The sequence below is a fragment of the Mycteria americana genome, chromosome 9 (genome assembly GCF_035582795.1).
Source record: "Mycteria americana isolate JAX WOST 10 ecotype Jacksonville Zoo and Gardens chromosome 9, USCA_MyAme_1.0, whole genome shotgun sequence".
Taxonomy (NCBI): domain Eukaryota; kingdom Metazoa; phylum Chordata; class Aves; order Ciconiiformes; family Ciconiidae; genus Mycteria; species Mycteria americana.
The window spans coordinates 24,859,594-24,880,480 of NC_134373.1; the positions used below are offsets into that span (position 1 = coordinate 24,859,594).

The 20,887-nt window shown below is 37.4% G+C and overlaps 2 protein-coding genes across 2 annotated transcripts in view; one reads left to right on the top strand and one right to left on the bottom strand.

The window, feature by feature from the left end:
* The window catches only part of DPP4 (dipeptidyl peptidase 4), a 41,377-nt gene extending 31,489 nt beyond the window's left edge, over positions 1-9,888 (top strand). The window contains exons 22-26 of the mRNA XM_075511886.1: positions 368-467; positions 2,123-2,187; positions 7,415-7,487; positions 7,737-7,810; positions 8,684-9,888. Of these exons, the coding sequence (XP_075368001.1) occupies positions 368-467; positions 2,123-2,187; positions 7,415-7,487; positions 7,737-7,810; positions 8,684-8,782 (411 nt within the window). The 3' untranslated portion in view covers positions 8,783-9,888. The remainder of the gene's footprint in view (positions 1-367; positions 468-2,122; positions 2,188-7,414; positions 7,488-7,736; positions 7,811-8,683) is intronic.
* Positions 9,889-12,134: 2,246 nt separating this feature from the next.
* Positions 12,135-20,887, bottom strand: part of SLC4A10 (solute carrier family 4 member 10) — a 104,447-nt gene continuing 95,694 nt past the window's right edge. Inside the window, exons 22-24 of the mRNA XM_075511969.1 lie at positions 20,730-20,797; positions 18,928-19,044; positions 12,135-14,370 (exon numbers count right to left, since the gene is read on the bottom strand). Of these exons, the coding sequence (XP_075368084.1) occupies positions 14,304-14,370; positions 18,928-19,044; positions 20,730-20,797 (252 nt within the window). The 3' untranslated portion in view covers positions 12,135-14,303. The remainder of the gene's footprint in view (positions 14,371-18,927; positions 19,045-20,729; positions 20,798-20,887) is intronic.

Here is a 20,887-nt window from a genome sequence, read left to right on the forward strand (position 1 = left end):
CCCCAGCTCTGCTTCCACCCACTCCCCCAGCACGGAGAGGGACACAGCGGTTCAGCAGTGTCTTGTTTCCTGTCTTTCGCTGCTGCCTACGGCGCTACCAAACACTGTCATCCTTAGCTGAGTCACAGTTCAGCGGCATTTGGGCCCCTTTTCCCCAGCAAGTTCTCATTCATCAGCGCCACAGCTGCCACGCGCTGTTTGATGCCTGTTTCCCCCACTGAGCAGGCTGGGTGAGATCTGACCTAAATTCAGAATGGAGTTCATTAATATGAAAAACGCTGAGCCTATAAATGTCTGATGAACCGTTTAGCAGATGGGCCCCATCCTTTTCTTCCCAACTAAAATAACAGCAATGTTTTCTTCTCAGTCTTATGGGGGATATGTGACCTCCATGGTGCTTGGCTCTGGAAGCGGCGTGTTCAAGTGTGGAATAGCGGTTGCCCCCGTGTCACGTTGGCAATATTATGGTATGTGATGGCTTCCTCGTTACAAGGATTCCCATATGTCTTGCAGTGCACATGCTGCAAAGTGTTGATTCATAGCGCAGAACTTTGATTATCTACTAGATGCCACGTAAATGCCACTTGGTCTGTTTTTATGAACTCGTGGGTACTGCATTTCGGAATTAAACCAATTCCCTAAATCTTACTTCCCATTTTAAAGTGTCAGATCCACAGTTCCAGGTAATCTCTTTAACCTTTAATGAAGGCTAAATTATTGTAATATTTGTAGTAATTTGTAATAATTGTAGTATTACTGTAATGTGCCTGTGTTTGCTTTCCAAAGCTGCCACATGTTCTGAGACCAGTACTGAGTGTCAGAAATGCATTGCTATCGGACTTGGCTTCTTCAAAATGTTACTTCACTTCTAAGAATGAACTGTGAGGCTTAACATTGAACTTGCATTGCAATTTACTCTCTCGGAGTAACAGAACAGGATTTGAATTGCCTTCGGGTTTTTTTTCCTTTTAGAGTATAAAATTTGGATTTTATAAATCTAATTAAGAATAGCTTGATGTGAGGAAAACCTGAACAAGTGGACAAGTCTGTACGTGCTTCAAGCTTATAGTGTATAAGGCTGTAGTTGCATGAGGCTATAAATACAGTTATAGGGGCCCTCCTCCCAGATTAAAAAAATTATATACTGTTAAAAATATAGTATGTGTTGGTACAACGTGACCACATTTTGACATTTTTCTGGTTTTGATTTCTCCAAAAACATTCAAGGGAAAGCTTTTCCTGGCAAACCTCTGCTAAATAAGGCATAATTTATCATTCTGCAACTAGCACAGGGGCTGTATAATAACATATTATGTGCTCTGGCTAATTCAACAGATCAAATCATACTGCCAGGTATTAGCAGTATTCCCTTGAGGACATAGGGATGTTTTCATAACGTTTTGGACATGAATATTGCAGTATGGCAGGAAATATTTTTTTTAATAAAGATCAGGATCTCTAAAATGCCACTTTTAGTTGATTAGCTAAAGGAAAGGGTTATGGAGGCATGCATATTCAACATCAAAAAAAACAGGGCGACAATGCTGATGAGAAGTCAAATGGACATTAGAATATGGCAACAGAGTGATTTGTACGGCTTAAAATAAAGCAGCAAATCTGCAAAAAAAATAATATGATATCATGCTGGAAAATATGTGGAAAATCAGAGATACTTGATTTTGACTATATATAACATAGAGCCAAGCTGAGTCCTAATCTAGTGCTACATTTTCATTTTACAGATTTTTAGTAGTAAACATTTAGATAAAATATCTAAGATTTTTTTCAAATGCTAGTCATTTACTGCAAGATTTTCAGTAATTTTCTTAGGATTACAGAAAGAATAACAATAAGGTAACATTGACACAAAGTACTTTATTAATATTCAGCATTCAGGTGTCCATGGCAACAAGAAGATTAAATATTCTGAATAATGATGGTTACCTACACGCCTCATTGTGGAAAACCTGTTTTTATCTTTTTTTTTTTTTTTTTTTTTTTTTTTTTTTAATTTCCAATATGCATTCTTATTGTTTGTATCAGTGGGTAAAATTTCTGGTAGACAGACAGACTGAAAATTAAGTAGCATATTCTGTTTTTTTGTTTTGTTTTTTAATTACAGATTCAATATACACAGAGCGATACATGGGCCTTCCCATCGCAAGTGATAATCTGAACAACTATAATGTAAGAAAATAACTTTATTTCATTTTCTGAAGTGTGTTGTTTCTTTTCTAAACCACTCTCTTTTTCTTTATACAGTCTAGTTCCTTCCCCATGGGAAGAAATAAGTTTGTTTCTTCTTTACAGCTATAACTGTTGCATTGTGCTTTTAGAGGCTGTAGTCTCATGCGTTTGGATTTGCATGAGGCAGTTCCTCCTTGCTGTATGGTGTGGGTTTTCTGTTGTTTGTTTGGTGTGTTGGGTTTTTTTTGGTTGGGTTTTTTTTTTTTTTTTACATTCAGTTCCATTTGGCTACTTTGCAGACTGTAAAACAAGCTGTAAAAACTGTTTTATTTTAATCACCAAGAAACAAATTTGTTTTAAAATTTAATATGCTCGTGGGCAAACTATGCTTTATCTTAAACAACATTTCCACCACAACAAATGTACTCCAGTTCTTTCTGAAATGTAATTCTAAAAAAATGGGTATTGTGTGAACTTTCTTGCTTTAGGAATCTGCAAGATTTTTTCAGGGAAAGCACAACCTCCTAAATAGTAGGAAACTTTGACAGGTAGGGAAGTCTGTCTGCACTATGATCATATTAAACAAATTGCAGACCAACTGAGAGCCAGCAGTGTCAGGGCTGGAATTTTGGCCCCATCTCCACGAACACAGGGTGTCCAAGGTTTGATCTAAAATGACGAATGTTTGCCCAGAAGTGAGGGGATTTCCAGGTGTTCTGATGGGACCAACATACCTGTAGGTTGTTTGTCCTCCTTACGGCATGATGAATTGTTTGACTTGCTCTTTGTGTGCCAGCTGCTTTTTGTTGCCGCAAGGGCTTTTTGAAGTCACAGGTAGCTGGGCATAGGGCAGAGCACCCCAAGCCTTCTGTAAGGTTTTGTTAAATGTCAGATCTAGGTGGAAATACAGTGGCTATTGGAGAACTGTGAGGGATCCGAGGGGTGGTACTTTGGGCCCTGGTTATTGGGTTGTTTCATAGAGGTGTTCAGCCATGGTGATGCGGGAACCAAACATGAGTGTTAGAGGAAAAGAGACGGGGCATCCTCTGGGTTGGGTTGGTAAACAGGCTAGAAGGCAGTTTAGCACTGATTGTGTCTTGATGCATTAAAAAAATAAGCGTCATGGGGGAAAAAAGGGTGGGGGTTGTTGCGTCAATTTAAGAGTATGGTAAAACATATAAATACATACATATATGGTCTGTTTTGACACATCAGTACAGTAATCTAGTTCTGTCACCTGCTATATCAGACGATCTGGTCAAAATTGAGGACAATGGTAGTGACTGCTGGAAGAGTTGGTACTGCGTCTGCCTCTTCTAACCAGTGAGCTGCTCGGGCCCACCGGGGACTGCCCAGCAGCCTGCAGCCGCCCGCCTGCCTTTTTCCAAATGTGTTTCTTTAAGGCAGTGGGAACAGTAGGAGGTCTGCGAGGTAGCAGTGTAAATAGAAGTTACTGTCGTCGTGCAGAACGAACGTTAACGCTCTGGGTGCACAAAGTCATTCACCAGCTTCACAGCACAGATGGCAACAGAGGACTGTTTAATCCTTTCAAGCCAGGAGTCGGATTTTCTTGGCACAGTATCCATTGCTGGCAATGGCCACGTTGAAACTGCCAGTACCAAAGAGCTAAAGGTTTCAAATGTGTTACTCAGAGGACTAATTGGGGAGAATGGTGGCTGGATGGAGGAGGGGTAGCTGCACAGATCAGACTGTCACACTTCACTGCTGCTCCTAGAGATAGGAAAATGCAATTTAAGTCCTCGTTTGTTGTTAAAAGCCCCAAATAATGTATTACTTGGAATTTACTTTTCCATATAAACCTGGAGGGGTGAGGTAGTTGGAGAAGTGAGTTTGTTGCTTTTCATGCAGTGTCAATGGAAGGGTTGTGGGATTTTGTTGTTGCTGAAGACCCTTACTGACTTCAGCCCAGCATGTTCCTGGCTTACAGCCCCTTTGTTCAATGTCCCACTCCTAATAGCCAGCCTCCTGGCCCCTTATCGCTGAGGAGAGCTGTTTTCTGAACTGAATGTTTTTTAGCAAGTAAATGTAAAACATGTACTGAAAGCTCTCCTAGCTGAAGCTGTTAAAGCATTTTTGAACTGTTAACTTCGTACTGTCAGGTTTGCATGCTGCATCATATATTCTCTATCCTACTGCATCCGCTCTAAAGCTGGCTTGAAAAGTGAAAGGTTGCATAAACTCTGTACTGTGTGCCCTAATTTAAAAGAAATGGGACTGTGTACACGCCTGCTTAGAGAAGGTGCGTGCTGCTAGGCGCCTTCCTAACGCAGAGAGTATTATTAATGACTGTGAATATATACTCAAGAAACTAGTTGTGGTAAGAGGGGTACACCCTACCTTTGTATTACTGTGACATTGGGTTTCACATTTATTGAAGGAAGAGAATCTGAGATGTTAAATACTCTTTGCCAAGAGTCAAGTCTGAGGGATGACTCGCACTCCTGTAAGTAGACTAATTAGGTGTGATCAGTGCCTTTTAAGGTAGTTGTGAACTATTAAAAATTAGAGCTTTGTAAAAGAAAGGAGCAAGCATGGGTGGAGCTCCCAATGTAATTGTGTAGGGACGCTAGGCTGAATGGCAGAGAAGCTGTCTGCCCAGGAAGAAATGTCCCTGATGTAAAAGACTTGAGACTAAATCAGGGCAGAGCTCTAGAGGTCAGATGCAGTAGCCGTGTAAAGCATACCGAAGAGACTGTTCAACTTGTGAGAAGAGTGTTTTGCAGTTCACTCTGAATTTGATATGCTTTTGGCAAGTGTTTGAAACAGTCATAGATTTGGCAATCTTTTTCTAGCAGATTTGAAATGTTCAGTCCTTAAGAAGAACTGCTGCATCATTAGGTTATGCAAAACAGGGTACAATTTTGTAAATATGCCATCTTGTACTGATTTGACATTTGTTCTATTATCTGAGAATATGCTAAAGGGAGAGAGACCTTCAGTTTCAGCCAAACCTTAACTTGTTTGTGGAGTGCTGATAAAATGTTGACTGCTGTGTGATCTTTACAAAAGCCAGTTACACTCAGCAGGGCCTAATTCTCAGTACTTGTACACATTACCTTTTCAGAACCTTTGTCCCGGCAGTGTAACTGTGAAACAGAAGGGGTAAATCAAGTTGTATTTATTTGCTGTCCACTTGAGGGTTGTTCAGCTGATGTAGCTGTTGCTTTGTGCGGTAACTGTGCCTAATGTCAGATTGCCCCCTATCTCACAACCTTCTTTTTTGGCAAAAGTACTGTGTTTTAGGGAAGGGACTCTTCGTGTTGAGTATGGGTATAGCAAGTGAGACATCACTTGCAAGTGGCAAAGAAACCCTGAGAAAATATCTCTTTTGTGTATTCCTTCTTTCTGAAGTATTTTACAAATAGCTTTATTTTGTTTATTGCTTAGAGGGAAAAAATAGTGACATCCTTTTTCTAAAACTGCTTTTGGAAAGTCGAGTTCTCAGAAGTGTAGCTCAAGTCAGGCTTCCACTCGCAGGAGGTGTGCTGTCCCTTAAACCAGCACTGATTTGCTGCAAGAAAGCTTACAAAGGCGATCTATCAAGTCCCGTTCTGCACATGTGGAAAATGATTCACTCAAAGGATATTGCCTGCTTCTTTTTCTTTGTTTCTTTTTTTCTGTATCACTGGGTCATTACTTTCCGAATTGTTCTTTTGGTCGGGTGCTGTACGAGTGCTCCTCACTGAATCCAAGTCCTCTCTCCAGATTTTGGCACTCTCGTACCTATCTGTTCTTACTCCATGATACCAACTCGTTTCAATGGATAGTGTCATGCTTCCAGTGTGCATGCATTTCCATATATTAGATGGGATTTCTGGTGCTCTGCAGCCTTTTGCATCAAAAGAGGGCGATTACAATGTTATGGATTGGAGGGTGGTTTTTTTTCTCTGCTGAACTCGTTTTTTAAATTTGGTTGAATAACCACAAAGAACTCATTTCACTTATGAGAGGGTTGTGGTACGGTGTTCTGCCATGACAAAAGGAATTTAATATTTACGCTTGCTTTAAAGATTCATGAGTGTATAAGAGATGTAAGGAAATCGGAACACTTCTGTGTCTTGGTAGTATAATGTATTTGACTTTTTGGGGGTACTAAATGCAAATCCCTGTGCAAGCATACAGCTTTAGTACAAAGTGGGGGAGAAAAAAACCAAAACACCACATTCTTTTGTTCCTAATTTTTACTATTTTTTCCTTGCCATAGTAGCTTTTAAGTTGCTGTAATACAGAGAAAACTTCCCCAGGGATTCAGTCATTTTCAGCAGAGAACCCCTATAATGTTGCTAATAGAAGGAAATTTCCTTCAACATATTTTTGCCCCATTATGCTGGTTGTCTTATCAAGCCTAAAATGTCTTGTTTTGTCCCTTTTCATCTTCCCAGGCAGAACACTATCCTATTCCCTTTCCTTGCCCAAATTAAAGATCTTATATGCAATCCCTACTTTCCTCGTTCTTTAGTACCTAGTCACAGTAGCAAGCCCGGTGGTTAGTAGGTTCTAGGGAATATGTTGTTACTCTGTTTTAAGTTTCTTGATTAATCTTAGTTGGTGATTATTTTTTTCGTCACTGTATTGTGTTTCACTTCCCAAAATGTAGCTTGACTTCTATTTATAGATTTGGTCTAGTGGTTTTTTCCTTCGGGCATTTCTGTATCATATTTGGGGGAGAGCATAGTTTCAAACTTCTTGTCAGGCATTTTTACTTGAGACTGATGAAATACTAGCTCTGACTTACCTACAGGTAAACCGTAGTGTACACTGTGGTGGGGAAGGTAACGCATGTCGGCTCTGCGCTACCTACTCCTCGCTATCATAGGGTGCACTGTTGCCATGGCAACACTTTTTTAACTTGTCTGCAGTCGCACAGGAAACCTATGGCAAGTGGTGTGCTGCAGGCTAACAACATGTTAGCAAAGCATTAAATGTGTATCTGTCTTGCTCACACAACTCTTCCCCTCTGGAATTGCCTGTTACTTTGCAGACATAACCCTTGGTAATAATTGCAGACCGGTGCAGGATGGTTTGGGCGCGCGCACAGTGCTGTTGGATAAGTGAACGCGCTGCCTGGGGGGGGCGGGGAGCAGGGGTGGTTGTTTTTATCTGAAGGACCCCAGACTGTGTCAACAGGAATCAAAGTCAGCTGGTAGCAAATCATCTTCTAACAAATAGCACCTTTTTTCTTTTTTTTGCTTTTCTTTAATTTCAGAGTTCAACAGTAATGGCCAGAGCTGAAAAATTCAAGGAAGTTGAATATCTCCTTATTCATGGAACAGCAGATGGTGAGTTGCAGTTAATTAGACATTTTAGTATTACAGACAGGTTCGCAATTCTACTACTGACAAAACAAAAGCATGAAGGGGCAAGGCTGTTACATTTACGTCAATAAAATAATACTGCTTTCTGCAACTAATTTGTGTTTCAGTCAGCAGTGCTGGGGAGTCTTCTGTGTTCGTTGTTTTGCTTTTCCCCCAGAGTAGTACAGAAGCAATTTTTGTTTACCTTTTTCCTCTCTTTCTTCCACTCTTCAGATAATGTTCACTTTCAGCAAGCAGCGCAGATTTCCAAAGCTCTTGTTGATGCTGAAGTGGATTTTCAGGCAATGGTACGCTTCTGTTTTGTTTATCATCATACAAATGGGTTTTTATTATGAGAATAATAGCAAACACACCCTGTTGTTAGGTATAAATCAATTGCCATCTTAAATGAAAGTTCACATACTTGCATTTCATGTTCAGTAAGTGAAACTTTAACATAACGCACCCATGTATCTTCTGTACAAGAAACAATGTAAAGCAACTCCTTCTCATATTTGACCCTGTTTACCTAACCTTTCATTTTGTTAAATTTTTTGTGTTCTCAGACAAACAGCCAAGCCAATCCCAATCTTTGCATATACCCAGAGTCCAATGAATAGTACCTTACAGATAGGATATAAGGAAAGGTTAACTTCAGCTAAGTCCAAGATAATCTGTCCATCACTTTTGGTGTTTATTGAACTTGCGAGTCAAGTAGTTACGTGCTGCATCTTAGGCTGTCCATGGAAACTCTTAAAGGTGCAAGCTCTTCCTTTCCTACCTTCTCCCAGCCCTTGGGGAGCAGTGCTGAAAAGGATAAAGTAGAGAAGGAAACCAAATGCACCAGTGCATGGTTGTCCTTCAGCCAAACTTGCAGGGCTTTACCGGGTGCAGAGATCAGGCACCTCTTTAAACTGAGGAGCTGCATCTACCATGCATGTGGATGAGCCGTGTATTCATTTTGTATGTTTAGCATGAATAGATGGTGTATCCCACACACAAAGCAGGGACAAAAGTGTCATAGCAGCTTCCTCCCACCATCATGTCTTTGCTTCTATGCTGAATTAGCCTCAAGCTGGGATAATTTTAAATGTCTGCATGTTTTTATGTCTTACCATGTTTGATTTATATCATTTAGATGTAGCTAGAACTAACGTTCTCTGTATTTTTCTTTCCTACAGTGGTATACTGACAAAGACCATGCCATCACTGGTCAAGCACATAAGCATATTTATACCCATATGAGCCACTTCATAAAGCAGTGTTTCTCGCTGCCCTAGCACCAGCATTTTGGTTGTTAGTGATGGTACTTCTCCAGAAAACTCTCTAGCTAACATACACTGAGCCAGTATAAACTTTTATGAATCGATAAGGGTCAGTTCTTGGGATACCTGTGTGCACAATGAAATGCTAATCTTTATAATGATTCCTGTTGCCAAGCAACTATTGCATTTTTATTGATTGTGTTTAATCAGGTCTTAACATCACCAGAATGTAGGTATGTTGCAGACTTCTGGAAAGCATGGTACTTGCTTGAATCAAGTTGATACTTCAGTCTAAAAGAAATAGTTCAGTTTCTGTATCAGGGTAATGAATGATGAAAATGTCACAGAGGAACCAACATGGAGATCAGTTGAGGAATAAAAATGATAATGTTTCCCACAAAAAATAAAATGAACCCTGTGATCATTTCTGTGCAAATACTGATAAAACTTTAAACAGATTTTGCAGAAATTACCTAATGCTTGATCAATTATTATTTTAGAAACTGTATCAGGAATACTGCAGAGTTAATATTTTCTCTGCAGAGTGAAACACTTTGTTTACTGCAGTTCCTTGTGTTAGTATTTTCTCTGCAATCTCTTGGATTACAATTGTAGAAGTCTTGCAAGGAAAGCACGTAACCAGCTTTCACCAAAGATTTTGAATGCCACCTATTCAAACCAATGGCACTGAATTTGTTTCCTATCATAGTACTGTGATTTTTGCTTCCTTCATAGTCAAAAAGGCTGCTACTGTGGGAATCTGCACTGGTAAAATCTTATCTGGGAACTCTAGCAGCCCACCATTGTTTCTCTATGGGACAGAAAATCTTTTTTTTTTTAGAAGTTTCCTATTTACTGATGAATAGGATATATTCCTTGCACCTTGTAATAAAACATTACAATGCAAACTAGCAGTCACTTAAAGCAAGGGCTAGACTGTAACTCTCATGTGAACATGCTATTTAGCAAACCTGCTTTTCCTTGCAGCCTACCAGTAAATTTCTGCTTTATCTTCAGCACTCCGGGTAGGCTTCTCCATCTGAAGATACTAGTTTTTTTAATTTCACATAGATGGAAAAGATGCAACCCACTTGTACTACAAACTGTGCTGCTTTAAAATAATAAAGACATTAAGTTATGAAAGGAGGTGTAGTCTGTATCATTGAAAATGTTGCTCAAGAAACGAACTCCTAGAACTTTACAAAAAAATCAATCAATTTTGAGAGAAACTTACAGTGACATTTCTGCTTTTGTTTAATGGTATCACGTAATGGAGTGTGACATATTATCTAACACTTAGCTTCTTGATATTAGATGCCAGCATGTGACTGTATATGTATTGTGGGTTATTAGTGACATTAGGTGTGAAAGCAAAAGTACTCATACAGACAGATAAAGTATGGGGGAGAGGAGGAAGAATGTCTTGACAGTTTGTGCAGCTTGTCCTTAAATGAGAAATGAGAAAGAAACCTTATTTCCCTGAGGTGGCAAATAAGGTTTTGGTTTCACAAAGAAACCAAAAACTCCTTGACTCACAAAGTAAGTTTTTTAGGGAAACAAACTGGAGATGGGTATTACAAATAAGATCTTGGGCTCAATGTATTAGCGATTCTAATGTAGACTGGCACCACTGTTAAGGTTCTGTAGGATACAGACTGTCAGTTGTTTCCATGAGGTTTTAGTATCCATGTCTCTGATTCTTTTGACTCAAGGGAAGGAAATATAAATCAGTACAAAGGTAGAAAGGTAGATCACAGCAATACAGATAGATAGGTTATAAAAAAGATGATCATTACGAACTTCTGGATGGCTTGGGTATGCAAGGGGCAAATAGTTGTGGTTTTGGTTTTGTTTTTTTTTTTAAATGTTATCACTCACACTGTCATATAGACAAAAAAAGTATTTCTGTAATCCAAAAACTACATTAGCTAGGTCTCATTAAAGTATTCCCTTAGTGTAATCAGAGCAGCATTTAAAAAAAAAACCCTTTTAAATGAAACTAAAAATTATATGGTCTGGGTAAGTCTTTCATTAAGTAAAGATGCAGTTCTCTGACCTACCTTACTGATGATAGCATCTCACTGGGAAACTCTTCTGTACTTTCAATACATAGTCCTGTTTTAACTGTCTTATCTGTGAGGCATAACAAAGTACAATGCTAATTATCTTATACTTCTTTGTCTGGAAAGCAACTTCTAAGATATGCTGCTAATAGAGCATGATGCAACTTTTAAAACAACAAGAAAAAAAGTTTTATTGCTCTAGTAAGTGTCCTAATAAACATCAATTTAGTGTCCAGTTTTCTCTCTGGTGGATCTTCCTCAGCTCCAAAAATAATGCAGACAATAGAGCTGCCTCAGGGAACTGACAACTTACTTGAATGTATGAGCACAAATACCTAAAACTAAGGCCACAGAAGAAAGCCAGCTCATTTCATTAATGTACAAAGCCAGCACTAGGAACCAGTTGTGCCTGAAGTAGTGCCACATGCTAGAGTTAGTTAGGCACCTACCAATTACTTTTTTTTCTCTGTATTTTTTTCCATGTGAGATGGATACTTAAGTTTGTTGTACAATACACTTTGTGTATAATCTTAACAGAAGCAACTGAAGCCTGAGGTGTGACTGTTCCTGTTCTCAGGCTGGGAGGCTTCCAGTCTTTGGTTTAAAAATTGGTGAAGAAGCTCAAAGGGATTTAATAAGATGGAGTCAATACTTTAAGTATTGGGTTTTGGCAGTTGTACTAGGCTTTAAGGCCTAAAAGTTTTTCAGTAGCAGAAATTTAGGGTCCTGAGACTAGCAGAAGCTCCCACAATAGGCAGTAGGCTAAGCTGTTGTTCAACTATTAGGCACTTCAAATACCGTAGCATGGAGGAATTTTAAATTGTATGACCTTACCTATTGACCTTTAGAAAGACCCAACTACTCCTGGCTGGTCTGCATCATCTCTCCCAGGAGCAAGGAGAACCAGTTCATGACCAGTAAATCGGAATTTAATTCCCACTCTCTTCCTGGAACAGGTCAGTTATGTGCCATCTCTGACGGCGCACTTACTTACTCTTACAGTCAGACCAAGTAACCGCCGCCATCAACTGCACACAGCAAGCCAACACTGATAGCACTGCACGTTTCAATGAGATTCCACTTAGAAATGGAGCAGGACTGTGCTCTACAATTCATTAATTTGTGAAGCATATTCAAGTGTCAGGTAGACATTTAAAATACCGTATCATATTGCATACTTGCTCTGGGTTTTGCAGCGTAAAAATAAAACTGAAAATTAGTTAGGATAAATATTTATTTTCACATAACATTTTCTTAATTGTGAAAAACACAATAATCTATTCACATGTACACATAAACTTTTGTAATAAATTACATCCAAGAAATTGACTAATTTTGACCAGGAATATGAAATTAGAAGTAAATGTAGCACTACGTTTGCTTTATATTTGTGTGATTTCAGAATGTTAAGATTAACATTGGAATAGCATTTAAATTCACACAAGAACAGAGTGACTGTTTTAAAATAAAACCACTCTGAAATACTGAACAGAAATACAGAATGCCATTGAATACACTGATTTCTTAATATTCTAAGAGTTGGTCAAGTGAAACTAATACATTTTGATTGTATACATTATCTGTAACAAAGTCAGCAACATATTAAAACACCACCAGGCTGCTTTGGGGACAAACCAGTATTGAACTTCTATACTAACCTTAAAACAATTGGAATCTTACAATTTATCATCAAGTACACAAAACAAAGCATTTAACCTTAATGCATCAGCATTTTTTTTTCCTAAATTTACAAATACAAACATTGAATTAAATGTAAATCCTTTGTGTCCATTAGATTATTTTTTTTTCCTCCATAAAAATGGCCTTTAATGGGCTTTGATAATGCTAAGTCAAATATAGAACAGTGACCCTATTAGTTTGCAGCAAAATGCAGTTACTGTTTATGGCTAAAGTAGTAAAACATACACACTCACATGCACAAAAACATTAGAAGGAGTACTTTAAATGTGCTGGATATGAAAAGATATTCACATGAGGTCTATGGAAAGTTTATCATATTTTGGAAAGCTGGGGAATGTTAGAGCCCTGTAGAGTTGTTATAAAGATGACAAGACTGTAATTCTTATTTGTAGGATTCAAAGTAATAGCGTAATAATGAGAGTTAGCTTTCATTTAATCATTTAAAAAATTATCTTAAAAAAATTTAAAAATCAGTGAATTCCAAATAACGCAATAAAACTTTTGCTCCACATCTTTATTAATTCAATACCTGATCTCGCAGTCCTTGTTTTACACAAAAGAACAGCTTGAAGGATCAGGCAGTAACAAAACCCATTATGAAAAATGTCTTTGTTAACGACCTTTAAGCCACATTTTACTTGGGCAATGTTGATCTTTTAATCAATACATACTTGATGGAATAATGAAGAGCTGTAACAAAACCAACAGCAGGATACCCATTTAAGTATTATACACAGTTCATCTCTGAAATTAAGAGGTTTACAGTTGTTAGTAAAGAGAGGACAATATAAATATGCCCTTTATGTGGCTGTATTTTAGGCAATAAAGAGGAAAATCATTGGGCAGGTGATACAACTGCATGTGGGGTATAGTTTGTATCTACAAAATTTTCCCTATTATAAAACAATGGATTGATTAATGACATAATGCAGTTGTTTGGCCTACCACGGCAACATTCATACAATACAAGATAAGATACTGTAATCACAGATTGCATTTTAAGAAATACCGTACCCATGTTTCACAACAAAGGATGTGGTGGTGTTTTTCAACTAAGGTGAGAGAATGTTTTAATATATATTTTTAATATATATTTTTATATATATATATATATATGCCTATGTTCCAGTTACATACAAATTTGAATATTAAATACACTGTATTAAATCAAGGAAAACTTCACAAACACAGAATCTGACCCTGCAATCCTCATTGCAAGAGTAATCCATGACTTCAAAAGGACAGCTTGAGGAGGAAAGGATTATCCTTGTTAGTTTGTTCACAGGGTCAGATCAGTTGTTACTTTAAAAACTTCTTTAATGTTTGCTTGTCAGTTTGGGTCTCCTGAAATCATTTACTCAAGTTAGGTGATTTAAAAAAAAAAAAAAAATTGGAACAAGTGTTTTCAAGTTCATCTTGAATGAAGATTATTAAGTATTCTCACACAGAAAAAGTAGCAAAATACAGTACAAACCTATTAACAGGAAAGTTGAATTTGAAAGAAACTTTGTTTGTTAAATTTATGATACGAATACTGATAAATGGCCAGTATCAGCAAAGAACATGAAGATTTTTTGCATTGGCTACTGCAGACTTTTACACAGATAGTAGACGACGTAGACATGTAGACAAGGTGAAATGAGACAAATATTGCACTACATTACCTGTGCTATTTTGAGATGAAAGACAAAAGTTACAAGGTCAAACCATTTATATTTAGAGGTTGTGGCACTCCTTTCATTTGCTTGTAAAAAAATTAATTGAAGAACAAGTCATAGACAAGTCTCCCGGTCAACACCTTTCCCTGAGTCAGCTTTCTTCTCTTTTCTGATTTCAGCACTAGGAAAAGAAGGAGAAAGAGTTACAGCAGCACTATCATATGTATTAATGATCTACCTGAAAACCAACATTGCACTAATATTTTAATTAATTTTTCATGCTGCATAGCACAAACTGGGAAGCAAGTGAAAGTTTCTGTGCTGAATGGTGCAAAGACATCAGCCAGCATTTTAGTGACGAGGTAGGTAGAGAACTTAAGAAGTACAGACAGACAAGTCAGCCAGCATGCAAGCAAAGATAGCCACTTTTTTTCCCTTTTTTCTTTTTTTTTTTTTTTTTTGGCAAATACAACTGTTAATTGATTAAATAATGGTAGTGGTACAGTTCTCAGACAATACTGGCATTTTCTTAAATGGCACAAACAAGAGGTCACAATAAGTATTTCTTGACTTTAAAATGTATTCTGCTGCTCAATGCACATTTAGAAGGAATGTTTCTGAACTAGAGCAGTGCAAGCCAATTTCCAACTAATATTTGGCTTTAAGTCTCGATTGGGGAGAGCAGGAGAAGGCTGTGGGGCTGGGGAGTGACAATATTCCCCATCTGGAGATTTATACGTACTTCCTCATGTAAACATTATAAGGAAATAACTTTTTTTTTTTTTAAAAGCCTGGAAGCTCGTACAAAAGCCATATCACTAAGAACTCTGAAGCAGAGTTCAAATTTGGATTCAGCTTTTTTCCAGTTAAAACATTGTTGATTTGCCTACAGAAAGCAATATATGTGTAAAGCAGATGATTTTTTTTTGTGAAGAGGGTCCTAATTTACAACAGCATAAATAAATAAAAAGTCATGTTCTCGCAATGAGTTTCAATCACACTATGAAAATGCAAAGAGGCTTCCACAACACAGGCAAATCAAGCCTTCAACAAAGAGTTGCAGGGTATCTAAAAAAAGAGATAGTTCTGAGAACAAACCTGTATCAAGCACATAACCTACCAGGTTTCATGGGAATAATTCCTTAACTAGAATGAATGAGAAATAGGCTGAGTTACACAAGGCTTAAAGAAAGCAAGATCAATTCTTAAATTCTTAAGGTGATTCATGCACAATTTTACAATCATCTGATATTTTTCTTCACATAAAAATTGCTTTAAGGATACAATTCAGTTCAGCCAAAGCTTACTTCTATGCCTATGGCAGCTTCCAGAGGTGTTAATGGAAATAGCTAAAGAATACCAACTTCTGCCACTTCAACTGCCAAATCTGTCACCTTCTGTAGAACAGTGATAGAATTGGGTACGTTACACTTTCTGCACACAAAGGGTATGCAAACAAATTCCTGGGGGGTGAATTTAAAGTGCAGCAGTACAGCAGGCAGAGAGTTACCTGTGCTTAGTAAAAGCAAACACTGAGGATGTGGTGTGTGCCTTACAGTCTATAATATTTCCACGTTTTAGGTGCCTCTGTGATACCAGGAAAGTCTTCCTTCTATTTAGGATTCACATCTCTGAGCATCTCCTGCAGATGTGGGCTTTAATGCCTTGAGAAATTTGAAAAAAAAAGCACAAGTCCAGTCTTTTACCAAAAAAACACATAACTGGTGGATCTGTTAGGGACTTGGAGCTCTTCCTCCCTACCAAGGGAGCAGTCTAACAAGCCCAAGAAGGAAGGTTTGGGATGTGGGATTTGCATATCTTCAGGTAGCGAAGGGAACTCATACCATCTACAAAGTGACAGATGGCTCTTTCTCCCATACTTTAAAAGACCAGCTGGGACTACCTTCTATACATGGTCAGATGTTCTGCATATGTTTTGAAATTGCTATCTGAAGGGCTTAATATAAGCAAACCCAGGAATATTTAATTACATGTACCAAAGAGGGCTATGTTTCAGATAGGTGCCTTGGTGTTCGATTCTACCAAGCAGACTCAAAAGCAGACCTTTAGGTCCCTAGGAATTTTAATAATGAAAAATTAAGGTTGGAAAATTGTAAAGTTAAAGTGCCTCTACGGTTAGGCAACCGTTGACTAAGTAAATCTCATTTAAGTCCCCTCTTTAGACACTTGCGGCAGGGGAGAGCTTATGATAGATATTATCCATGCATCAGGCTGAGAAGTCGTTTGTATAAACCCTTCCTGCCTAAAATCTCTCTTTAGACATGATCTTAGTTTATTATTGGCCAGTCTTTCATTGGCCAAGTCAACTCAGTATTTAATTAGTACAAAGAACTTCCACATTTTATGTATTCCAGAAATCACCCTATGTTGTTAATTGATCAGTGCCTTACGTAAAAGGCATTACATGAAATCATAGTATAGTATCATAATTTAATTATCCCCATTTAATAATATTTTGGAATATTAGTATAAGCAAGTAGACCTGACAACAGGAAAAGGAGTACTAAACACTTCTGTAGCTGAACTTCAAAAGGCATCAGTAAAATTAATTTCAAAACAACGTGATTTTTTCCCCCCCTGTGGTAAGATACCCTTCACTGAAGGGAATTGTGTAATGTTATACTGGTGATCTTGATAATTTGCAAAAATTATCCTTACGGCTGCTACCATTCCAAGCTTTCTTTTTTCTCAGTACTTACCTAGGATTGAATTATATCTCCATGTAATGATACATGCATTTAGGAATATAATGTTTCTTTATCTCTGCCTCTAATATTATTTAAGATTAATGTTGTCTATGGTTTTGTTTATCAGAAAGCAAGCCTTCCAGGTTTAAAGTTCTTTGAATCTACTTCTGTCTGGGAATCTGAGACAAGCTAGAGCACATGAAAAAGCAGGATTTCAGATTCTTTAAGAGGTTGTTCTTTTACAACAGGATACTCATACCTAAAACCATAAAACCTGTGGTCCCTTAGTTCCTTTTCACCTGAGTCTTTGTTTTCATGAGCAAAGATACAAGAACAGGTTGAAAATTTGCTCATTAGAAAATGAGTTTCTATTTTACTGCAGTGGAAAAGCCAAATCATCTTTTACCAATGTTGTCTGAGCCACAGTCTATGTGGATGCTCTTTGTTCAAAGGATCTTTGAAAAAAACAGTACATGTTTACATAATCTATCATACCATCAAAGCAAGCAACATCCAGCAGAAAAATTATAACTACTGCATACCCAGTGGCTGTGAAAGTACCACATCAGTTTCTTCTCTTTCTCCAGGCTTTCACAGCCTGGACAGCAGAGGCACATAAGGTAAGAAAACCCTACTGTACATCCTCCTCCCATGCACCACACTGATTTCACTGTTACAGGATCCTTTTTCAGCCCATGTGTAGGGTGGAAGGCAAATCAGAACTACACTGCTATTTTGACTGTCAGTGAAGTAGCATTAAAATGATCACATTAGTGGGCTGTTCCATGGGTGTCTGAAACGAAGATTCTCTGGTCATCAGCTGTTCATCTTGTTTATGCTGTTTAGGGAAAGGAACAACACTGAAAGGCAGCATGCCATTTTGGGGTGACAAAATTTAAAAAATGTATTTCACTACAAAATTTCTTCTCTTACTGCATCTTTTCACCATAAAGCAATGACCAGCTGTTTCAAACATAGAGCCTGTTTTGAAAACTAGATTTAGAAATGGGCAGAATATAATTTTATATTTTAAAAAACTCAAAGAATTAATGAAAAAAATCTAGGAATAAATGAAATCTAACATTTAAATATACTACATCTACAGTTTCTATTTTTAATACACAATAAATTTCAAATTTTAATATTAAGGACTTTGATGAAGACATTTTACATTCCTATTGGAAATTTCTTTTCATTCTGTCTCCCCCAAAATTACACAAAGTCAAGTCATTTGGGTTCCTAGGTGACACCACTTTGAATTGGAAGATACAATCAAGGAAAAGGTTGGGGGACAGGGTCTTACCTTTGGGGAATCAGCTTCTAGAGTGATTAGGAAGGGGAGCTTATGACAAAAATGTGATATAAAACAATTAAGTAGAAAATAGTTAAATTTAAAATTTGTGGAAACAGAGGAAAATCTCTCTTACAATCACACTGTGCTTGTATTTAGTATTTTCTTATTCCCATAATAACTCTGTAGCACAGATAAAACATCGTTGCTTCATTTTACATTTGTACGGACTAAAATTTAAAAGTATTTAACTGTTTTGACTACAAGTGAAGTAGGCAGCAAAACAAAAAGAAGTGATGCAATCTTAAAATTATTTTCACTCCAAATATTAGTAGATCATATTCAGAGTACTGGGCTCTTCATACAGGTATTTCCAGGGCAGTGATGACCACTTCTTTTTCAAGAGGAAAGAACAAAAGCAAGCAGAACAAACACAACAGCTGTTGTGCAATATCCAGGTGTAGGTTGGTGGTTCATTACACAAGCATCAGGCATACTCAACTTCATTTTCCACTGTAGCATAACTAAGTAGCATGCAAATATTTGTGATTTTTTTTTAATAACTGTATATAGTGAATTTGTGTTTTGAGCTCAGAATATTATGACTGGACACAAATAAAAGGAAACCTCAAGAAATAAAACTGCAAGATGCTAGAAATCCTTCTCATCCCTAGCAAAATATACTAATATTGGTTTGGCACCAATACATAAAGTATAATGTAGTAAAAATAATTAAAACCTTTTAGAAGGAAAGCTTGACTCCTTATCTTTTGCATTCTCCGAGGATATCAACAATGTCTTCCACACAGCAGTTTTTGCCATTTCATCAGAAATGTTTATCACAGATGGGTCATCTCTAGGCAAGAATAAAAGTAAATACACAACAGAACAATGAGCAATCAGTCTTTGTTACTTATTAACTCTACAAAAGTCCTTGAAAACTGATAGTGATGACAATAAATAAGGGCAATGTAAATTAAGAAATTATGCTAAACTTCAAAAATCCTGAAAAAGGACTTAAGTATTCTCTTAAAACATCTTATCACTTTTTTAGCATTTTCCTCCTCCAACAGCAATTAATCACAATAACATCAATAAAATACATTGTTTCACTTCCAACTAATAGACACAGAAAAATGAGGAACTGTGAAATTAAATATTGCCCAAGATCTCACAGCATGCCAGTGGCATAGTTGGATTAAACAAGAATCCTAAGTGTTCCTAACAGTTCTCAAAGACCTTATACTTTGAAACTCCACCCGCCTTTAAAACAATTTTAAAAGCAATCAAACACCTTGACAAAGTCAAAGATTTAAGAGTTCTAATAAGAATGCCCCAATTAAACAAGCTAATCAGTAGCTTTAAGCAGCATTTTGTAGCCATTATGCCCTTAGCTTTACCTGGATTGCTCCAAATATGTATTTATACACTTAAGAACAATAAAGTCTTAAATGTCTTAAGAGCCTGCCTGTACATTATTCCTGACTTCATGGTTTACATATGGCTTGACATTCAGTAAGCCCTCAGTAAACTTGTTTTCAGAGTGTTCTGGGGAACCACTTTATCAACCAATGTCTTGACTCCTCTTTTTAGCTGTAGGACTCTTACCCTTACAGTACAGAAAGTCAGATATTATCCAGGCAACTCTACCTAAGTAAACACACTATAAATCAATATAGATCACACCTCAAGATAAACTGAGCTAAGCATTGCTAATATAAAATAGAACAAAAAGGTATGGACAAAAGAAGAAAAAAATCAGACCATTAGAAGTGTGATGAATCAAAAGTAAGAAATAGGCTGGGATTTTTCAGACACACAGACAGTTATTTGCCTTAGGAGACATTAGGGTAACTTTGTGTTAAAATATAAGAGGAGGCCACTCTGAGATAGCATTCCTATGAAATCAACATTAATGCAGAGGTTACTATCAGCAGACATTTCAAATCTTTATTAAGAATTTTCTTTCTGAAAACTGTTAATGAGAGTCCTTATGGGCTGGCCACATGTATTACTACTATCTGTAACATAGGTTTTCATGCTTAAGTTGTGTCAACACTGCATTATGCCTTATCTACCCTGAAGAGCTCTTGATTCACTTATCTCGCATAGATAGGATCTCAATTAGAATGTTTTAAAATTTAATACTGTAAGAACCTAGTTTTTCTGGTGTGTGTTCAAAACCCTTCCTGGCTCCCTGCTAGCATCAGGATGAAGGGTTTGAGCTGCTCTACATCTTCCTTTTGTACTGTGCATGTCAGAAACCACGGTTCATTATGAAGGGCCTGATCCTGCAGTCCTGCCCAAGGGAAAGCTTCGACTGGCATGTCCTTTTCCTAGGGACTGTGAGATCACGTGGAAAGACTAGAAAAGGGCTGAGCTTGTTAAATGCTGCAGTATACGGTTCAGTTCACCTATCTGTACTCTACTACCAGACAAATATCCTCCTGACATTCAGTAAGCATTAAGAATAAATATTGTGGCATGGTTATTTTATTTGTTTAATTGTAACTCACCTAAAAGAGGAAAGGTATATTTTACCTGTAATGTCCTTCTAGTGGTAACTGAACAGTCCCTTCCTCTTCCATTGCTAACATACTTTGCTCTTCCTAGAAGGAAGGAATTTAGACAGGAGACAGGATATGATGTTGTGAAAAGTGAAATTTATATACCTTAATCCTTTTTCCCCTTTTCTTTTA